The sequence below is a fragment of the Passer montanus genome, unplaced genomic scaffold, assembly GCF_014805655.1.
Source record: "Passer montanus isolate IOZ18808 unplaced genomic scaffold, ASM1480565v1 scaffold3, whole genome shotgun sequence".
In the NCBI taxonomy this organism is placed as follows: domain Eukaryota; kingdom Metazoa; phylum Chordata; class Aves; order Passeriformes; family Passeridae; genus Passer; species Passer montanus.
Window position 1 is genome coordinate 22,164,845 of NW_024367707.1, and position 20,966 is coordinate 22,185,810.

Genomic DNA, 20,966 nt, shown 5'->3' on the forward strand with positions numbered 1-20,966 from the left:
CCTGTTGGTTGGATAATAACTTCATTAATGCTGATCTTTCTCAGTACAACCACAGGCTCCTGTAGTTACCTTTGATGACAGTGCTAAGGGCAACAGCTCCCATTGTTTGCAAAATCCCTCAAACTAGAAGTGCTACTAGGAGAACCAATGTAGCTGAGTTCTAAATAATATTTTTTTTCCCCTTGACAAATACAGGAAGCTGGAGTTAGCTGGCAAGAAGGATGGGAGAGGAGGGCATACAAATAAATACGATTTCAATAAGATCATTAAAGCAAGTAAAACTTCAGGTAATTTCCTCTAATTCTGCTGTCAGTAACTGATCTGGATTATGTTTTGTTTCAAAATAGTGCTGGTGGGGAGAGATAAGCACAGCGAGAGAGCAGTAAAACAGTTTTTGAGCACAGATACCTCCAGAACGAATGCTTGCTGTCCCTTTAAATCTTACAAGCTTTAATGCTCCAAGTGCTGGAGGGATATTCTCCAACACAGAGTTTGAGGCAGATTCCTAATTGAAACTGATCTGGTTTGCAGGCAGAAAAAGTACATGTTTATATTTAAGTATCTTCTCCTTGGGCAGTTAAAATGTGTTTTCAAGAATCAAGCTACAATAGAAGCCATTAAAATCCTCCAATATTTTCCAACCACACACAATTGCCCCAAATAATTCCTATTCAGATTCAGGGAAAAATTATGGTAAAACTTCTGATACTATGATGAGGTCAGCTGTTGGCAAGTGCTAGCATTTTAATGACAACCATAACAGTAGCTCATCAGCACTATTAGATCGAGCAGATTTAGCTGGTGTGGAGCGTATTGGTAACCAGTTACTTTCTTGAAAGAAATTCTTATCTTAAATGCGAGTTAGGAATGAAGACTTACCAGCTCTAAGAACCTCCTCACCACCTGTCTTTGTTTTAAGTTAGTTTCACCATCCAGGTTGGCTGTTTCTATGTGGCACAGCCCATCGGGATCACTTGAGGAGAGCAGCAATATGTCAGCAGGTATAATTTCATTACAGCGAAGCTGCACAAAGTCTCCAACTTTCACTTCTTTCCAGTATCTGCTTATATATTTCTTCTCAGTTCTGAAAAAAAAACCATATACAAGCCTTTTAATGAAAAAAATTGCACAGATCAAGATGCTTCTGATAAATCTGGTTTGATTTGTAACAGGAATACCTGCTACAGGAGTGCCTTTGGAAGGTCCTCGGGAACTCTCAAGTTACTCTGGGAAAAGTCAATGCAGAGTGACAAGAGGCCATTTTTCAGTGACTCAGAAACAGGTCTGAGTTACCAAGACCCTCTTTTAAAATCCAGAGGAAAACATGTTGATGTCAGACTTGACTAAGCAGGGTAAACAGGAGCTTCACACATTCTCCTTTCTCTCCCTGTATGCTTTGAGTCACCCATATGACCCCAAGAAGGAGAGGCGTGCCCATATTGTGTGAAAATGAGTCACTTTTAGGAGACATGAGAACAGGTCTAGGCCCAGGACACCTGCTTGGAATGGCTCCTGAATGTTCTCCCTTCATGTGCCACTCTCTGATGCACCCTCACACAGCTTCCCCTAGTTCCCTTTTTCCAGCAGGGAAAAACTCTGTATACTGCTGCACATCATAGCTGGACAAAGATCCCTAACTGAGAGGAATTTCATCACTAAACCTAGAACTACAAGGACATGTTGTGTGGTAAAATGCAATCCTAACTACTCTACTGGGAAAGGACACTCTAATTTCTTTTAAATATTTCTACGCTATTCCCATTTTAGCCAGAGTGCAATCTGTTACATAGCTGATTCCTGCTTAGTTATCCTGAACCTTTCATTTTGGAGTAAAGCACTAAACCTCTCTAGTTTTAAAGGCCATGCTAGTTTGCTACTTTTTTAGTTTTTAACTTTTTCTTGAGAGCAAGAGGAAAAAGGAACAGGTGACTGCTAAATTAATTTTAGCAAAAATATCAGATTTTAGTTTTACAGCAGGCACAGACTCAAGTGCTTTCTTGGCATTTGTGGAAAGTGATTTATTCTGTTGTGATTTTGAAAGAAATCAATTTCAAAACAGCCCCAATATTGACTTGTTAAAATACCACCTGCAAATTCCCATTTGCTAATATACTGACACTTTTCTAAGCCATTAGAAGGCTTTCTGCTGTGTGAGGACCAAGATAATTGTCAATGCTGGCACTGTCACCAGAGACTGTCTCCTGGGACAGCACTTTAACTGGCAGAATGGGATTCTGATGAGGGGTGGGGATAGGTGGCAGCAGCTGTTTTGTCTTGTTTGAAGTATATTATTTTTAAAAACATCACTTTCAGCAGTAATGTGAATAGATATGTAACAAAGTGGAAACAGGGAAATCCTGACACTGTTGTTATGCCTTCACTGGTGTTAGAAGAAGTAGTAACTAAATTGGCATTTATTCATGTATTTAGCCAAAATCCTGAACAATAAAGGGTCAGATATCAGATCAGGTTATATCCCCCAGAATTTCTTCACTTTAAAATCCAGTTTATAAAGGTAAGAATGAAAATTATGGCTGTGATTTCTATTTTGCTAAAATCTGAAAAGGATTAGTATGTACCAAATGTAAAACATGATAATCTCTAACAAAGTCAAGTAATACACCTACTAGGGGCTGAAATTACACATTTTCTTCATAATCAGGCTGAAACAAACATTTAACTTTCTCTGCTAATGAGTATGAATTGCTTTGAAACCCAGTGTGCCATAATACGGTACAAATTACCGCACTGCAGATCTGAAGGGTTTGTTAGCTCTGCAATCTGTAACTACAAATCCCTTTAAATGTGTCTGTTGTTCTTCATCCTTTTTAATTTAACTGTGAAACTGGGTGATGTACTAATGCATGTACAAGGAGCAGCAGCACAAAAGCACGATCAGGATAAAAATAGCAAGTAGTCCCATACTATGCTATAAGCACTACTATTTTTTATTTAATTTCTATTGTTTGAAATAGCATTGCTATTTTAGCATTTCCTCATCCCTCACATGCTTAGCAACTGCCACAACTATATACACGGTGGCAGGAAGGGTGGATATTAAGCAACACAAGGCCAAATGGCTCTGCTGGAATAAATGAAATTGTTCAGCCTGGAAAACAGAAGGCTGCAGAGAGACCTTATTGTGGTCTTTCAATATATAAAGGAGACTTGTAAAAAACCCCAATTATTACCAATGCTGATAGCCACAGGACAAGGGGTAATAGTTTTAAACTGAAAAAGGATATGTTTAGATGAAACTTAAGGGAGAAATTTCTTATGGTGAGGCTGCAGGGACACTAGAACAGGCTGCTCAGTGAAGCTGTGGATGCCCCATCCCTCGAAGTGTTCAAAATGGAGCTTTGAGCCACCTGATATATTGAAGAGTGTCCCTGCTTCTGGCAGGAGTATCAGACTAAGTGATCTTTAAAGGTCCATACCAAGCCAAACCATTCTATGATTCAATAAATCTGTGAATATGAGGCCTTTTGGATATGCACCAGGGCCCAGGGCACAGCCCCCTTCATTAGGCACACGGGAACAATTTGGCCCCATATTCCACTTGATCAGCTCTTTGCTAACAAGGGTCAATAGTGGATGGAAAATTACAGTCTTCATGGAAAATTACTTTCTAATCCTCTTTAGAGTGGGTTGCTCTGTGTCCTCTAGCAGAGCTCTGAACAGAGACTTATCTCACTGCAGCCAATGAGTGGTCACTGCAAGCCTTCTCTTCAGATTTATGGCATGATACTGTCTTTACATGGGGTGGTTCAGAAACTCTCTGGACCGTGACTACATCAGGCCCTACAAAGCTTTCCTTTAACATTCTCAGCCTAGTCCTCTGAACATGCAGGTTAGATCACCTTGAGACACCCATCATATTCTGCAGCCAGTACAAACACATCAAGTGACCCCATTGATAAGGTTAAGCTTTTTCCATTGATTCTGCAGAGACAGGACTTTATTGTCCATGTTTTACATTACCTATTAAATGTTTATTCTTGCTGTTACATTGTGCCAGTAAGATTATATAATAGAGAGAGTTAGAAAAGCCAGACTTTCTATAAGAGAAGGAGCCCGAAAGGATGGCAGTCCTCTGCAGTCTCAGTACAGGGCTTCTGTGGTGGTGCATTCCCTACCCCCTCTGCGGTCTGCTCTACCTCCTCAAGCCTGTCTTACAATTTCAATAATTCTCAATAGGCCTTGGCTTTTGTGTAATGAGTTGGGCAGTGAAATGTCCCTTGACCACACCAGGAACCCTTGCACAGCTAAGGTGGAGTGGTACCGCTCATATCACGCACATGTGCTGTCTGACCAAGGAGGGCAATGAGTCATCCCCTAAAACCCTTGGAACATTACTCACCTGAATCATAACTCCAGTGAAACTGGGCTTTTGAATGATTTCAGTAATTATCAACTTGGGGTACAGTCAGGATGGAAATGGACCAAGGGAAAAAATGCCAGTCATCCTGTGAGAGTGGTCCTTCGTGAGGGCCTCTGAGACCACAGTAGGCTGTACTAGCATGTCCCTCAGAGTGGGATGCCACTCAGAGCTTGCAAACTATCAAGACTCAGAGGACTGTCACCAAAAGCTGATGAATTGGCCTGGGCCAACACCCCAGTCCTTGACACTCAAGCCTCTCCCACTGAGAAATGCCAAGATATTTAATGTGAGTAATTCACTGACACTGCAGTGAAACAAAGTGGAACTTTTAACAAGTACCCTTGTGCCTATATATAAATATATAGACACACGTGCACACACATCTTTGTGTCTGTGAGTGTGCATGTATGAATTGATTTAAACACCCTACAGATAACTGAGTTACTATTTTGATTAAGGTTAGTCCTATTAAATCACTTTGTAAACATTAAATTAGTCAATTACTGAGTGCTGCTAAATGCTTCAGACATACATAATTTCCCAGGTCTGACGCTACAACTGGACTCAGCCACACCCATGTTGCAGCTGAAGTTCAGAAAGCAAGGGTGCTTTCTAATCCATTCTAAATCTTGTGACCCAACAGCAGGATTTCCCCATTAAATCCTTTAGATATCCCATGGATGAAGACTGAGAAGAAGTTTGGATTGAGTTGCACTTAGGCTCCTCAGAAGTTTAAAAAGCAAGGGGGCCATAACTCATAATTCCACTCCATAGCTCATGACTAAATGGGGAAATCTCCCTTACCCTATGTACCCTTACCCTGGTTGTTGTGTAAAATATGCAAAATTAATTATAATTTTATTTCCCTGTATGCTTAATCTCTTAGTAATAGAGTGAACCTTGCCATCAAACTCTTTTAAGTCATGCTTTCACAAATTTATATTAAAACCTGCTTTTGGTAATACCTTTGACTGTTACTCTTGAAATGGCCTAAACCACTCATTTGTGACAGCTGCAGGCACTGTTTGCAGGGACTTGTTAATAAAATCTTTTGGCAAATTTACTTCAACATCATCAAACGTCCTGGAATATCTTGCTGAAAGGCTCAAAGAATTCTGGCAGGAACACAGGAATGGGAGGCAGCATCTCAGTGAGTCCAGTCCCCTACAGTGGTCACAGGAAACTGTGACATGGATATCTGGGCCAGAAGCTGACACCCCACAACTCTAACTCTACCTGCCCTCATTTAACGAGCCTGAAGATACATTTTATTACTTACAATATACTTAAGGCTGATGCTACAAGACATGAATGCTGCAAACCATGATGAACCACAGGAAGAGGTCAGACATACTAAATCTTTCAAGCTTGGAGAGTTAGATAAAAGTCCTAAAAATCAATATGCTGCCATGAACTAATGCCGTTCTGCAGAAGGAATAGATATTGTTGTTATTCTCTAGTTAAATCACAATGATGAGCTATTAATTTCAGACAGCTATGCCCAGGTACTATAACGTGTTCTGTTGAACTCAAATGTGTGCATCCTCCTGCCCACAACCTAATCTTTATCAATATACTTGCATGCAAAGAATGTATCTGTCAGCTGTGGTTTAAACCCACACTCACGTAAATCTTCATGCTCATCTCTGCCACAATTGGAAGTAGAACTTTCCAGTGCTTTCACATTTCTGAGCATGTTGCTACAGGTAAACATTGACAGAAATCTAAAGATGAATAGCTGAAAAGTCAGCTGATACAGCTGCATTGATATCAACACTTTTTTTAGCCAACAGCAAATGTGGCCCTGACAGGAGTCAAATTGTAATGATAAAGTGCCATTATCCTAGCATATCTGCTCTTGAATATGCACACAAAAAGTCTGAAACATCCTTTCAAGTGTATGAACACAGAGAAAAATACTTTCTTTGGTATTAAAAATTTGTATTAGTCTATTGCATATATTTGGCCAATGCTCTGTTTTGAAGCAGAACCCCCTACAGGTGAGTGCCAAACTTGAGACTGACTTCAGTTAGTGGCAAAACTGCTACTTTGTTCAGCAAAAACTGAACAAACCAAAACTATTGGTTTTTTGTTTTTTTTAAATGACAGTTTCTAATTTAGAAACACAGAGACTCATAAATGACACTTTCTTTTCATATTAGTTATGCTTTTTCTTCTTCTGGTCCCCTTTGCAACACGAGCTGATAAGTATCATGCTCATAGTTTTGCTTTCTGGATGTGTAGGCTGTCCAGAAGACAGACCATCAAGTGGTGACTTGATATGTACAAAAAGCTGAAGATTTTCAAACTGTCTCCATTCAGAAATCACAAAAATAATTGTTTACTTCTTTTGAATGTATTTTAACTTTTTTGGCACAATAAGGAATTTTTAAAAATTACTTAAGATAACATATGTATATATGTATATAATAATAACAAGATAAAATATGTCTTGCTTTTTCTCTAGAATTTCTTTTTTAAGTTTGGGAAAATTATCATAAGTAATACTTGGCAAAAAAATATGAAGGCCATGCAGCTGTAATCTATTCCACTTGTGTAAGGTCTGCATGCTAGAAATTTCATACATTAAATTGAAAGGATGGGGACTAATAGGTAATCATTTCTTACTTCACCTACTTCTTCATTGACAGAAATTACAGTTAATGAGTGAAAATGGCTGATGCAGATTTGCTCTATCAGATCCAGTGGCTGGGACACCCATGCTTCTAAATAGTGGTGCCCTAGCTTAGTCCCAGCTCAGGCTCCTACATTCACCTCATCAGGGCTTGTAAAACACATGTACCAGAAGTTTGGAAGATGTTCTCTTGTACTTTTTGGGGTGTTCAGCCTGTTTGACCTGGCTTATAGAGCATACCCCTTCCTGCATGCATTCCAGCTGCAACCCAGAGGTTTTCGAGCCTCTCAAAACATCCAGATAAAATGTCATTTCCCAGTCCAAGCCCATCCGCTGACCTGCTTTTGAAGTAACAATCATCTTTACTTCAAAAGAAATCTGACTCCTTTGCCTTCCCTGCCAGCTGAGGTTGGCCAGTAGGATTTTAAAGAAACAGCAAGAAATTAGGTCTGTGGAAGAGGAAAATCCCTCCACAAAAGACAGTCAAAGAGCTGTTGTGCATGTACAAAGCATACTTTGTATCTGTTCTTGATGTCAGCCAGGTCCTTCCTTTTCATCTCGGGAGGTAGAAATAGATTGGGGTAGCACAAAAGAATGATTCAGTTACATCTCTGCTCCCAGTGATTTAAAATATGTTCCAGTCAATGGCCTAGAAGTGCTGGGACAAATCTTCTGGTTAGGCATGAGCTAACTAAAAAAACCTGGGAGCTAATTAGCAGGGCAGGAACTTCTGAAGGAGAACCTCAAACTAATGCAAACACAGAAGTGTCACTCAGGCCAGACTATCTTTAGGGAGGCTCCAGTATCTAGCTGTTTCTCCATAGGTCCTTTATGCTCATACAGTTATCTCAAATCATCTTTCTTTCTCTTGCCTGGTCTGGAGCCTTCACCTTTCCTAGACCTGCTGGTGTGGAGAGGGCTCCCACTAAGGGAGCCCATAGCACTCTATGAACACTTGCGTGGCAAGCAGATGTTGCAAAATTCATCACAAGATACAGAATAAGAGCTGGTGGACAGCACTGAAATATGTGAAAAAAAAGCTGCTGTGTTATAACCAGTATCAATTATGATTTGAAAACTATAGGTGTACCAGATCTCAGAGTTTAAAAACAAGTGCTGTCTGTGAGACCAAGGCATACATTGCACAAAGTCTGAACATGTCAAGTATCTATGGAAACATGTTGAGAACCATTTGGGTACAATTACAATGTTATGGCAAAATGAAGGAAAAACATGTAGCATAAGTTAATGCCAAAGGAGGTTACATAATGCCCAGAATATGTCTCCATTCCACTACAAATGATAACATCTGTTTCTATGAAAATAAATCACTAAGAGACTCTGAATCTGATACTAATCAGACAAAACAGATTAGTAGAGTGTGTTTTTGAGAAACATTGAAGAGAATGAAATCTCTCCATAATTGAAGTTTCTAAACAGACTCCATAATCTTCACGTTATTTTAGAGGCATTATTTTCATGCACTTCAAATATCCTTTTTTTTCTTTTTAGGAGGATGAGCATGTGCAAATGTATGTTACAGCTGCTAGAAGCAAATCTGCATATATAGTAATGATGAGGTATAAAGGTGCCTTTTATCAAATTCATACTTTCTGGAGACTGCTAACTTTTTTTGCTACAAGTGAAATTTGCTATGAAAAGGTACCAAGGAAACCTCAACAATTCTGGCTTATAATGTGGAAGTAGTAATTTAACTTCTCTTGGCAGTGTTATCTCCATTATACCTCATGTTGAAAGAAACCTCACTATTGTTAACTATAATGAAACATTTACTACCCGGAATAAATGATTTTTCAGCCAAGAAACTTGTTGTGATAACAACATGAAACATAAAAGCAGAACATGTAATGAGATTTTACACAAACTGAAGAAAGCCAAGCTGTCTTCTAGGACTTGATTTTAAAACGAGACTGTTCCAGAGACGTCTAGTATTAGGTTTTCTGTAAGTAGCATGATTCTCAACCTCTTATGTTTGCTGCCAAAAATGCTAAAAAAGTCCTATCACTCTTCCAGTAAACACATATATTGGGAGAGAAGAGTATCAGTTGCTTTATATATAGCAGGACAGATAGATCATGGTTAGTATTGAGGCTTTCTAAACAGTATCACACAAGGAGGTGGAAGGGAAGAACAGCCTGGATGCGGCCTGGCTCACAGCCGGGTAAGATTCTCATCCTGATTTTCAAAGCCATCACAGATATTAACATTGAATATTTATATTAAAGTGCTGCTCCAAGACACTGCAAAAAGATTCAGCAGAGCTCAGCGTTCAGAAAACACAGAAGAAGAAATAACACCCTGCTGAAGGGAAGCCACTGAAATAGTAGATACCTAATGACACAAACCTCCTGCATCTGTGCCTGCTGCCTAAACAATTAAAGAAAGAGCAGGAACCCTTCCCAGGGTGATCTTAGGTGCCAAATTTTGGTAAGATATGTGCTCTGTGTAGGAGCTTTCCAGGGTCCTTGTTCTCTAAACGGATAATTAATGGCTTGAGGAGACATAGGAATACTGTCTGAGTGCCTAAAATTCAGGTTCGAGACAGATGAACAAATCTGGTGGACTACATCCTCCTTTTGGTGCATCCCCACTACATTTAAGGCAGTGCAATCAGATGATGATTCCAAGGGAGCTCTTCATATCTTAAAGGTACAATTTAACAGGTAAATTAAGCATGGCTCTGCACAGTTACTGAGGAAAATCCCATTCTTTAAGAGTTTCAGACACTTCAGTAGAAATTTCATTCCTTATCATTCCTCTTGCTCTGCACACCTGCCTCATTTGATCTCAGGACAGCCTGACCCAGGACATAAAAAAAAGCATTAATGTATTCACTAGGTATACACAAAAAGCCATTTACAAAGATCTTCTAAAGAAAAGTACTTCTTAAGAAGTGCATCTGGTTTTATTTGGAAAAAACAAACCAAAAAACTATTCCAGTTGTTTTAAATGAACATGTAAAAACAGAAAGATTTTTTATCAGGAAAGATATTCACTACTAACTACATTCACAGTCTTGATGGAGTTGTTCAGTGACACTCAGCTTGGGAGACTTTTTCTGTATGTAACTGTGCCATACATCTTTCAAACTCTGACGGCCACATTTTACCTAATCACTGTAGGAAAGCACTCTAGAAGTCAATACAGCTTGGCTATTTAATGTTAACCAAAACATTAATCATTCATCATTTTCACATGTAACAGGCAAAACCAACATCTCAGACCAAATATAAGCATTCAACTTTCTCCAGCTCCTCCTAGAACTATTAAGTTTTACATTTTCCTTCTAGTTCTGTTCTCGTCTGGGCAACATCCATCCATTACATCCATCTCATTTGGATGTTCTCATCTGTGTTCATCTGGACAATCTAAAGTACAGGTTGAAGGCAGGAAAAATACTGAGTACCAGCTCAGACCTCAGTGGGTTCCAGGGTGCAATGCTTACATTCAGAACAACTGACATTATTTTGTTACCTCAGAGTTTCCTCTGGAAGCAGTTCCAGAAATTAGCTTTAGCCTATGCTCCAGACATTGCTATTACAGTGCCACACAAAATTAAACTGCTTAAAGAACTGGTATTAAAAAACAAAAACAAAAACAAAAACAAAAACAAAAACAAAAACAACCAAAAAAAAAAAGAGAGAGAGAAAGGGGAGGAAGGGGAGGAAGGAAGGGAAGGAAGGAAGGAAGGAAGGAAGGAAGGAAGGAAGGAAGAAAGAAAGAAAGAAAGAAAGAAAGAAAGAAAGAAAGAAAGAAAGAAAGAAAGAAAGAAAGAAAGAAAGAAAGAAAGAAAGAAAGAAAGAAAAAGAGAAAGAGAAAGAAAGACTGACTCTTGGCTGTAATAATATTGGAAGAATCTTTCAGAAGAAAAATCTGGATCCTACAATATATTTTCGGAATAGTTTATTCTGCTATGAGGTGAGACAGAGCAGAAAGGTAATATGTGGGTTACTTTGATTTTCATGGATATTGGAAGCATGTATTGGTGCACGTATTTCTCAATTTGTATGAATTATTTTTAACTGCAGAGTTACTAAGGAATTCCTTTCCTCTGTCCAATGAGGATGTGCGTTCAATGGAGACTAAATAAACAGGAAAACCTCGAAATCAGGCACACTCAGACACACTTATGTTGGCACATACAGGTGTACAAAGGGAGATTTAAGGTGCTATCCTGGATAAAATTGTGGTCTATTCAGTTAGAGGCCTGCACCCGGCACCCCCAAGCAAGTACAACAGAAGGGGCAGTATAATCTGGCCATTGTGCATATCTTGGCTATCAGGCAAAGCAAACTGGGACACTTCTGTGTGCTTCTAATGGTGATGGAGGAAAGGTTTGGCAGGATTTGTAGGTAAACGCTGACATTACTTTGAATGCTAACTTGCAAATGAAAGAGGCCCTAGAATAGTCAGAAGTCAGCCAAAATGTGTATCACAATAGCATCTGGCAAACTTTTGTTGATCAGATGCTGCATGCTGCTTTTAGAACTCTGCCACTGGTATGACTGGCTGTCCTATGCCTTGAGATGAATTCCCAGTGGGGTGAGATAAAACTTCACTTGTGAGCCACTGCTCTTGCCCCATCATACTAAGGTCCTCATAACTGGCTGCGGCTCAGCAGAAAGGAGGGCAACAAGTCTGTGGTAACTGAGTTCTCAGAAATCTCTTCCTAATCTGGAGGAACAGAACAGATGGCTAAGGACCTGAAATACAAAGATCTTTCTTTGAAAGCCTTTTTTAATTATTATTATTATTTACTATTACTATCTCTTTGCTGCTATTTTTCCATGCAGTTTCTTACACACAAGAGCTATAAGACTTCTTGGAAGAGACGTCTCTATCACGCTAACTGAACCAAACATGGAAGAGCAGCAGGTTCCTGAAGTGCTCTCACTGGTGCTTGCACTGGTAGCCAGAGAGCTGTCTGACATTTTACATTTAGCTCTATGAAGTCACTGTGCGAAAAGAAAGACACTGAGGTGCTGGAGTGTGTCCAAAGAAGGGCAATGGAGCTGGTGAGGGCTCTGGAGCACAGGCAGCATGAGAGGAGGCTGAGAGAGCTGGGGTTGTTGAGGTTCAAGAAAACAAGGCTCAGGGAGAATTAATTGCTCTCTCCCCTGAAAGGAGGTTGTAGCCAGGTGGGGGTTGTCCTCTTCTTCCAGGCAGACAGAGACTGGACAAGAGGAAATGGCCTCAAGCTGTGCCAGGGAAGTCTTAGGTTGGCTGTTCAGTAAGACTGGTTCACTGAAAGAGTGGTTAGGCATTGGAACAGGCTGCTCAGGGAAGTGTGAAGTCACCATCCCTGGAGGTATTTCAGACATGCAGATGTGGTACTTGGGGATGTGGTTTAGTGGTGGACTTGGCAGTGCTACAGTTGGTCTCAACAATCTTGTCCAATCTTGGACAAAGTTGGACTCAATGATTGTATCACGAATCCTGAATCTGATGCACAAACACTGTGACCACCTGATCTGAAGCACAAACATCTCCAGCATCCATACATTTGCAAGAGGGAAGGAGCAGTAAAAGGCACCACAACTCAGAAGCTGGTTGAGAATAAGCCTTAACTTGTACTTCAGGATGATCTGAGAAGCACAGTTGAAGTTTTAAATGTAGTGACTTATCTTATGCTGTATCTGGCCAATTTTTCTGTGTTCAGCTGCTCTCATAGGTTATACAGCCTGTCTTTACATTTCTGGATCACTGCTTGCCCCAACAAGACAAGAATACAAACGCAAGGAAAAGCAAACAGCCTCAGGCTCTATCTTAGTACTAAGACATGTTTAAATTAGCATACTGTTCTCAAAACAAAATTTAAAAATCTGAAAACCTCTAAAATTCTGGTATAAAATAATAACAACGTATTTCCCAAAAATGCTTCTTAAAGATGATCATTAAAGTCCCATCTAAACTGGGTCCTGGGAGCACTTCCCAACAGTCTTACCTGAGTACACACACTGGGTTGGATCCTACATTAGATTGAAATCCGTGTGTGTGTAAGCCTCAATTTGCTATGCTCTAAGTCCTAATGCAATTTGAATTCAGCCTTATATAAGGCCATCTTACAGAAATTCACAGAATATAAAAATGTTCCTCACTTCCATCAAAGAAGAATTAGAAGACCAAACTCCATGCAAATCATATGCAGTGATATGAATCTTTGAAGGTTTGAGTCAAAACAAGTATGCCTAGAGATGCAAATTTTATATTCAAAATTCTTGGTGAAAGTAAATAATAGAGATATTGAAGAAGTGAGAACCAGGAAATGTAAAATTCTACTATATAAAGGAAATGTAGGTTGCCTTTAGTAACATTTGAGTAGTTCAGATTCAAAACTAGACTGATACTGCAGGTATCTACATAAAAAAATCAGGATAAAAATTCATTTAAAGCTTTTAATGTCAACTTGACTGTTTTCACACTACCTGCTGTTTCCTCTGAATTAAGGATGATGGTCTTATTAATATTCCAAACTTACTGTAGCCAGTCAATGACTATAGCTGAATATGAAATACTAAGCTAGAATAATACTTTTCACAATAATGTTTTCTCAGAGAGAAATGTAGTCCTTTCCTGTCCCACTGATTTACAATCAAAATGACTATGAATTATGTAGCTCATAATTCCAATGGCATTATGAGATACAGTCGGCTCACGCAGACAGTACATCTCAACCTGTTAACATAGTTCTTCAGAGACCTTGTAATTATAGAGTTCTGCAGGGAAGCACGTCATCTTTTCCACTTGTCCACAACTACTGAACTACCATCAATAAAAAAGCTAATTCATAAAGAACAATGCACCATCAGTACAAATTTTGATAGCCTATTTCCATCACTTTACCAGACAATACATTTTCAAAATGAAGTGTATGTTACCATAATGATTCCCACAGCAATTATCCACACTTCTAAAAAATCATTGTCAGCTATAACCCAGATATTTTCAAGAGCTTGTTAGTTGACAGATTTTTACATATTTAAACAAAAAGCTTGTAAATATACTCTTCTTCACTACTGCCCTGTTAAAAAGAAATAGTGTCATCTGTGAACACTGTTTCACAGGAACTCTTTTTTAATTAATTTTGAAGAATTTAAAATCTAAGCAGGCAAACTAATAGGAATGGATATTGTCCTTTGCTTCTTTTTACACGAAAGGTTGCCTCATCAAGCTCAGTCTTTCTTGGAAATGACTGAATAATTTGTTGGCAAATATTGTTCTCACATTTAGAAAAACATTTAAAAAATAATTTCCATGCATGATTTTCACTTATTGTTTACTGAACTCCAAAACCAGGCTACAAATCTTGGCCCAAATTCAGAAACATATCTAAACAGATGTCTAAGCTCAGGCAGAAAAGCACTCTTTCTGGCCAAACTCCATAATAACAACTTCTCTGTAGTTCACATTCATGCCTTCCTTGCGGGAAAAATGATAAAACACTGAAATTCAGTATCCTGGAAGAAAATACATTTCAAGGTCTTTTTTGTAGACAGAAGAAGAAAGTGACTAGTTTTTGAAACTGCCAGAAACTGAGCTTAGTGCAAGCAATTTCAAAGAGACTGTTTATTGAAAGGGTTTGAATCATGGAGAGGAACAAGCAGCCTAAAAGAGCTTCTAAAAGAGCTCCAGAGATCTGAAGCACCTCAACATGTGGCAGCCACCCTGTCCATAGACAGAAAAAAACAGCCTGGCAGACACAGACCAAAATGTTTGTCTCACAACCTCTAAGCAGAAGCGAAGCACCTCAACATGTGGCAGCCACCCTGTCCATAGACAGAAAAAAACAGTATTAAGCAGCCTGGCAGACACAGACCAAAATATTTGTCTCACAACCTCTAAGCAGAAGGTAGTTTAAAGGAAAGAGTATTAGTTTTAAAACTGAACTTCAATCTGATCTCACAATATGGTATTCCAAATTAAACCAGTCTAGTCCTGTAGATAAAAGTTGTGGACATAATGAAAGCAATTTTTACTCAGAACCATTCCCCACAAGTCTGAAAGAAATTCAAAAGAAGTTAAAATATTTGAATCTCAGCTTTTTAGAGCGGGCACATGACCATTACACAAAGCTGTAACTGAGGGTTATTTTTCACTCAAACCCCATCCTAAAAAAAAAATACACCTTAAATGTGTGGTTTTCTTTCTCTCTCACCCTAAAGTAAACTCTTATCAAGACATTCACTTCCAGTCTTTTCTCCATCCTTTTTCCATAATTGTTTTGCTACATGTTCCTTTTTTTATCTGCAGCAATTAATGGCTTTGAACACAATGGCTCCTCATCTCTACATCCAGTTCAGTCCTAAATCCTCTCCAAAACACCTTCTTCCTCCTTATCTAGTGTTTGCTATATCTCTGTAGACAGTGATCTTTCTTGCTAGCACCTCCTGATTGATTACGTACCTTTTTTTTCGGACTCCTCTAGTGGATAAAACACTTTTCCAGACATTAAGTGGATTGCATTTAGCTCATATCAGTGAGGTTAACTAAGGACAAGCCTTTGTAAGGAAGACACCCCAGCTTCTAAAATTCCTAAAACTGAAAGTCATGGTTACAATCCCCTTGTGATGTGGATCTTACTCATCAGAGGAAAATAATTTTTCATCTGCAGGCACTAATTCAGACCAAGCTGCTTTATAAATGCAAAGCACAAATTCTGTAAATGCTTTCTTGACTACCCTCGACACAATCCATTTCTTGTGTAAACATATGTCAAGAGTTACTTCTGCCACCAGGACAGAAATCCAGTCTAGACACGTTCCAAAATACATCAGGTCACTCTGTCAGCATGCTACTGGCTTGTGTGCTGCCTACAGCTTGGTCTGTCTACGGAGACAAAAGCCATACACCACTGGCACTTTCAGAAACCCTTACATATAAACTGTGACATCAGAGCAACAGTGTGGTATGAGAAAGATGTATAAATTCTTCAGGGTTAAGCTATCTAAATTTTTTAATGTAATCAAAACAAGCATTTTTCCTAGACATTTTTAGACTTATAGTCATTTATTCTGCATAAAAATAACTGGAATGTTTTAGAAAGCACTTGAAAGAATCTTTAGTCATGTTTTGTTTTAGATGAGTAAAAAAAATTGCTGTTGGCTCAAAACCTTGTTTGAGAACGCTACATACAGAGCATTATTTTCCTTCATCTTTCAAACAAGACATAGCAGAAACAGTGACATGATCTTAATCTGGGTGGAAAATGCTATAGGCATCTCCAAATTCCTCCTGTGACTACAGAAAATGCCTAAAAAAATCCAACCTGATAAATTCTAAAAATAAAAGCAAACCACTGAGTTCTGAAAAGGTTAAAGGGCTTGTTGTATACATATTAATTTCTAATATACAGTTTTTGTTAGAACATATTAATGACAGGAATATTTAGATTCTGGAGACTATCAAATGGACCACTAGAAAGGGAGGCATTCTCTAGCAAACAGGTTTTACAGCCTGTGCTACTGCCCATAAACTGCTCCACTGCAGCTGGCAACCCACTAGAGAAGAGCAGACCATTGTTTGTAATGCAGACTTAGTCTGAGGCAGCACCAAATGGGAGTCCTGCAAGAAACTCCATTTGATACTTTGGGCCACATTTGGGAAAGGTACATGTGGAATCAAATCAGCAGTTAAAATGCAACTACGTTTCAATCCAGACTAAAAGAGGGCTTCTAATCCTTCTAATCCTTAGCCCTTGACTAGGAAGAATGAAGAATTTCTCTCCTTTCTTACCATCTTTGCATCAATAAGCAGATCCCTCCCAGGACAGATTGATATCTTTCTAGGAGAGCTCTGATTTTACACGTATGCCAGACACCGATGAAGAGACAGACAGCAGAAGAGTCTGCTGGAAGGGAACAGAGAAATGAGAAATGTATGAGAATTGAGAAGAGATACATGAGATACACACAGAAGAGAAAAGTGGGAGATATACATGGAGGAAAGTGTAAAGAAGGTTAAAAGCAGAGAAAGGGAACTACTGGCCACTTGAAAACACAGAGGAAGGGTTATTAAGGAAATAATTTAGCTGAAGCAGGATCACAGAAGTTTTGGTTTAGGAAAAATTCAGTCCAGTTTGAAAGTGGGGAGAAACTAAGGCTGGTTAGCAATAAAAGCTTATCTCTGTGACTCTACTTTTGCTGGGGACTTCTGAGTTTTATTGCCTAGCCTGCAAAACAGGGCAGTACTGTACAGCTATGTCTTCTGGATCTGTTGTTAGTTTTTGAGACCCTACCAGTTTGTGGGCCACAATGGTCTTTGGAGATACAGACTGTGAAATAAACTTAGATGCTGAATATCTGTTGAGGGCTGCACTTTTGAAGTGACTTTCATCCAAATGGACAGGAGACATTAAAGATAATCTCAATGGACTATTCACATTCTGCTTCACATACAGGGAATACTAGTTTTCAGAGAGAGACTAAAACAAAATGTACTTTTACTGTCAATGTTGCAAATATCCACCTTAGAGCAGAGAGACTTGTGCAGTTACTCCCAAGAAACACAGGAAGGTAAAAGAGATTTCTCTATTTGTGTTTTTCACAGCCAGCCTTAGTTCACTTGGTAAAGCATCTTTAGTTCTGTATGTTTAATGATATATAAAAGTAAAGGAAACAGGAATAATTGTATGCCACATATGTACAACAAATCCTATTAGACTTTGTTATCAATCACACTTTACTTCCACATCAGTTCAATTGGGAAACATTACAGAAAATTTATAGATCCATTTTTCCTGCTTTGATTTAGAAGGAATTTGAATGTATTTTTAATCAATCTGGAAACTGAGGATGGTGAGACTAAAAAGTCTTACCAAAGGATAGAGGTAAAATGGTATAACCCATAGATTGGGATTTTAAAATTAATATGGTTTATCAGTAGACTATTTCTTATTAGAGTGAATTTTATGTAAAGAAATCCAGCAATCAAAACTAAGATGAGGCTGTATCATTCCAGCTGGTCAGCCCAGACATAGTAGTCTCTGTGTCTCCTTCAATCCTTAACAGAGATGCAAGTAAATCATGGCAGCATATGGGAAAGCAGGAATCCAGCAAGATCCCATTGTTCAGTGAAAATATTTTGTCTTTTCACATGTGCATACTGATAGCTGTCTTTGAGTTAGAAAGCCTCAAATGATTTAACCTTGCAGTGGAGTGAATGTTCTGTGCTTCACTTAACCACCTGAAACTTCAGTGCTGAGCTCAGCAGAGCTCTATCAGCTGACCCAGAAAGTTACCCAGTGTTTAGCTGGACTCAGGTTCTTGGCACTCAGGCTGGACTCAGTAATTCCCCAGCAAAGCATTACAAGACATTTCAAGCCACACAACCCCAGACTGGACTACAAAACCTATTTGTACTGTGATAATTTATCTGAGCTAGCATGCACTTGAACTGCTTAAAAATAAAAGGTTTTAAATATGGGTGTGGGACTCTGGCAGTCTTATGTTTATCACAGACTGTGAATCTGTCCAGCAAAGCACTAGAACTGAGAGAGCCTTAGCCAAACTCCAGCATCTACCAGCTACAGAACTGTCAAAGTAGTGACAGGCTGTGCTTAGAACTGACCAGTTAGCCTAAACCAAAACAAGTTGTGTTTGGCACAAGGATAAAACCGTCATCATAGGAAATACAGAGAAAATAAAAAAAGATTACACCTTGTTTTCTAAAAGCAAGAAATGTATGAAATAGTAGAAAAGAATCAAAATTGCTAGATCATAAAACACTGGAACAAAGTATTTTAAAATCATGTAATCTCACTTTAAACAAACCTGCATAAGTAGGTTTACATATTCTTCTCAGATGGCAGATCTCCCTGTCCAAAAAACCTAGGACATTTCAATGATCTTGCTGTTTTAATGGAAACCTGTCTTAAAGGCTTCCTGATAGACAGAATGTCTGTATCTCAAAATAGGATGGAATACCATCTCTAAGCATCACTAGATTCCTAACAAAACCTATTGCATATAGCTCAGAAAATACAAAAAGGTGTTCCTCTGAGTTTAATCAATTACTTTGATAAAATCTAAGAAATTAGCCGAAGTTCAATAATAATGTCTACAATCTATGGAGGTAAATATAAATTCTCTGATTTCTTTACACTAAAAACCTATGGCTCTTATTTATACAAAGATATTCAATCCTTTTTTCAAGCAGAATCATATGCTATTTTTTTAAAACAGCTTAGTGGAAAAATGAGAACAGATATAATTGTCTACAGACTATTTACAGACTATTTTAACTGTTAACACATCTCATTCAACTCTGTGCCTAAAGTAGATGACTCAGCAAAGTTACCATGTATGTCCTTGGCTAGACTAATAAATCCCTGTGAATAAAACTACTGATTGTATTGTACTGATTATTATTTGATAATGTCTGGCCATTTTTTAACTAAAAAAAATTTTTTTTGCAGTCTCTGAGAAAGTGGAGTTTATGTAAAGATGTGAACTATTATGATGGTCAAAATGACATATGTTAACTGAAGTAGCATTATGAGAGATGTGAGTCTAGATTTTGTTACCAGTAATAGAGTATACAGATACACTCAAAATCTTCTTGGGTTTGGTTGGGGTTTCTTTTTAGTTTAAAAAAAGACTATGAGTTTCAAAACATGCAATCATATTTTTAGGGTGATGGTATAACACATGAAATGCATTAAATGTCAGAATGAATAACAGCATCAAAAGAATCACAGACTTCTCAAAGAGTTTCATGTCAAAATTCTCACTGATGACAACTGCAGATTTTTGGCTGACCTTTCTGGCATTAAACAACTGCAGAAAAACACCTACAAGGATGTAATTCTAAATGTGATTGTATTTCCAAAAGCTTTAAAGTACAAAAAGAAAAGACAAGGCATAAAAGTCTGACTAGGTGCTGTCATCAATATAGTATTTCACAAAAGCTTTCTGAAAATGTTACTTTTAATAGCATCAGGTGTAAAGAGCAGTGTAATATGACTTATAAATTACTGGAAGGGCTGTTGACACAGGTTAATAATAAACTACATCATATGCAGTAGAAAGAGAGTCACAGAAAAATGCTTGCTAACTCCAGTTTTAGTCACCATTAAAGCTAATGATCTGTAGGCAGTGCATGCATCATGGCAAACTAGACCTATCAAATACAAAGTACAGGACCTACTGAGGTAAGTTATCTTCAATCTGCTTTATTACACAGGCATAGCCATGTTAAATTAAACTGATGGTTTTATTAGCACTAGGCTGTATTGAGTCCGGTTTAAGACAGCTCCTTCATTTCAACTCTCCCATTTCAGAAAGGGGTTCTTAATTCAGTGTTTGCAGAAAGATGCAACTGCTCTCCTGAAAACTCTCTGAAAATGATTCATATGAAGCAGAAATGAAATAAGCTCCTAAATACAACACATGGACTTTCAGACCATGTGGGGAAGAGGGCTGTGATATCCACTGGTTGTATCGCAGGTGTAGATGATACAGGGATTGGGATATGAGAACACACCAAAGCACAAGCCACACTTACACAAGATGAGGGTGTGGATGGCAATGCTACCTTTAAACACAGCAGTTGAGGGTCAGCAAAATTTGTAGCTAAACAAAGAGATTATTCCATCATAGCAGGGATTTCTATTCCTCTGACTGCTCTGAAGTTTGAAATATTGCCAGGGACCTCAGCAGTCCCTGGAATGAAAGGGATGAGAATCTGGGCAGAGTTCAGAGAATACAAACATGGCAAGATCTTTATTAGGAAATATAAAAATAACTCAGTATGCTGCTCAGTGCATTCAAATCACTTGCAGAGGTGTGATAATCTTACAAATACTGGAGCTGTCAATTGAAAGAGGGAAGGCATTTTAAGTGTGATACAAAGAGGCACAGACAGAGCAAGAGAATGAAAATCCATTCAGAAGACCATCTACGCATCTGGGCAGCAAATACACAAATATAAACC

General features: G+C 38.5%; 1 protein-coding gene across 3 annotated transcripts in view; it reads right to left on the reverse strand.

Moving 5' to 3' along the window:
- Positions 1-20,966, reverse strand: part of ATP10A (ATPase phospholipid transporting 10A (putative)) — a 110,827-nt gene that overhangs the window by 66,611 nt on the left and 23,250 nt on the right. For all 3 annotated transcript variants that reach the window (XM_039714500.1, XM_039714501.1, XM_039714499.1), the window contains exon 2: positions 880-1,084. In XM_039714500.1, coding sequence (XP_039570434.1) covers positions 880-1,084 — 205 coding nt within the window. The remainder of the gene's footprint in view (positions 1-879; positions 1,085-20,966) is intronic.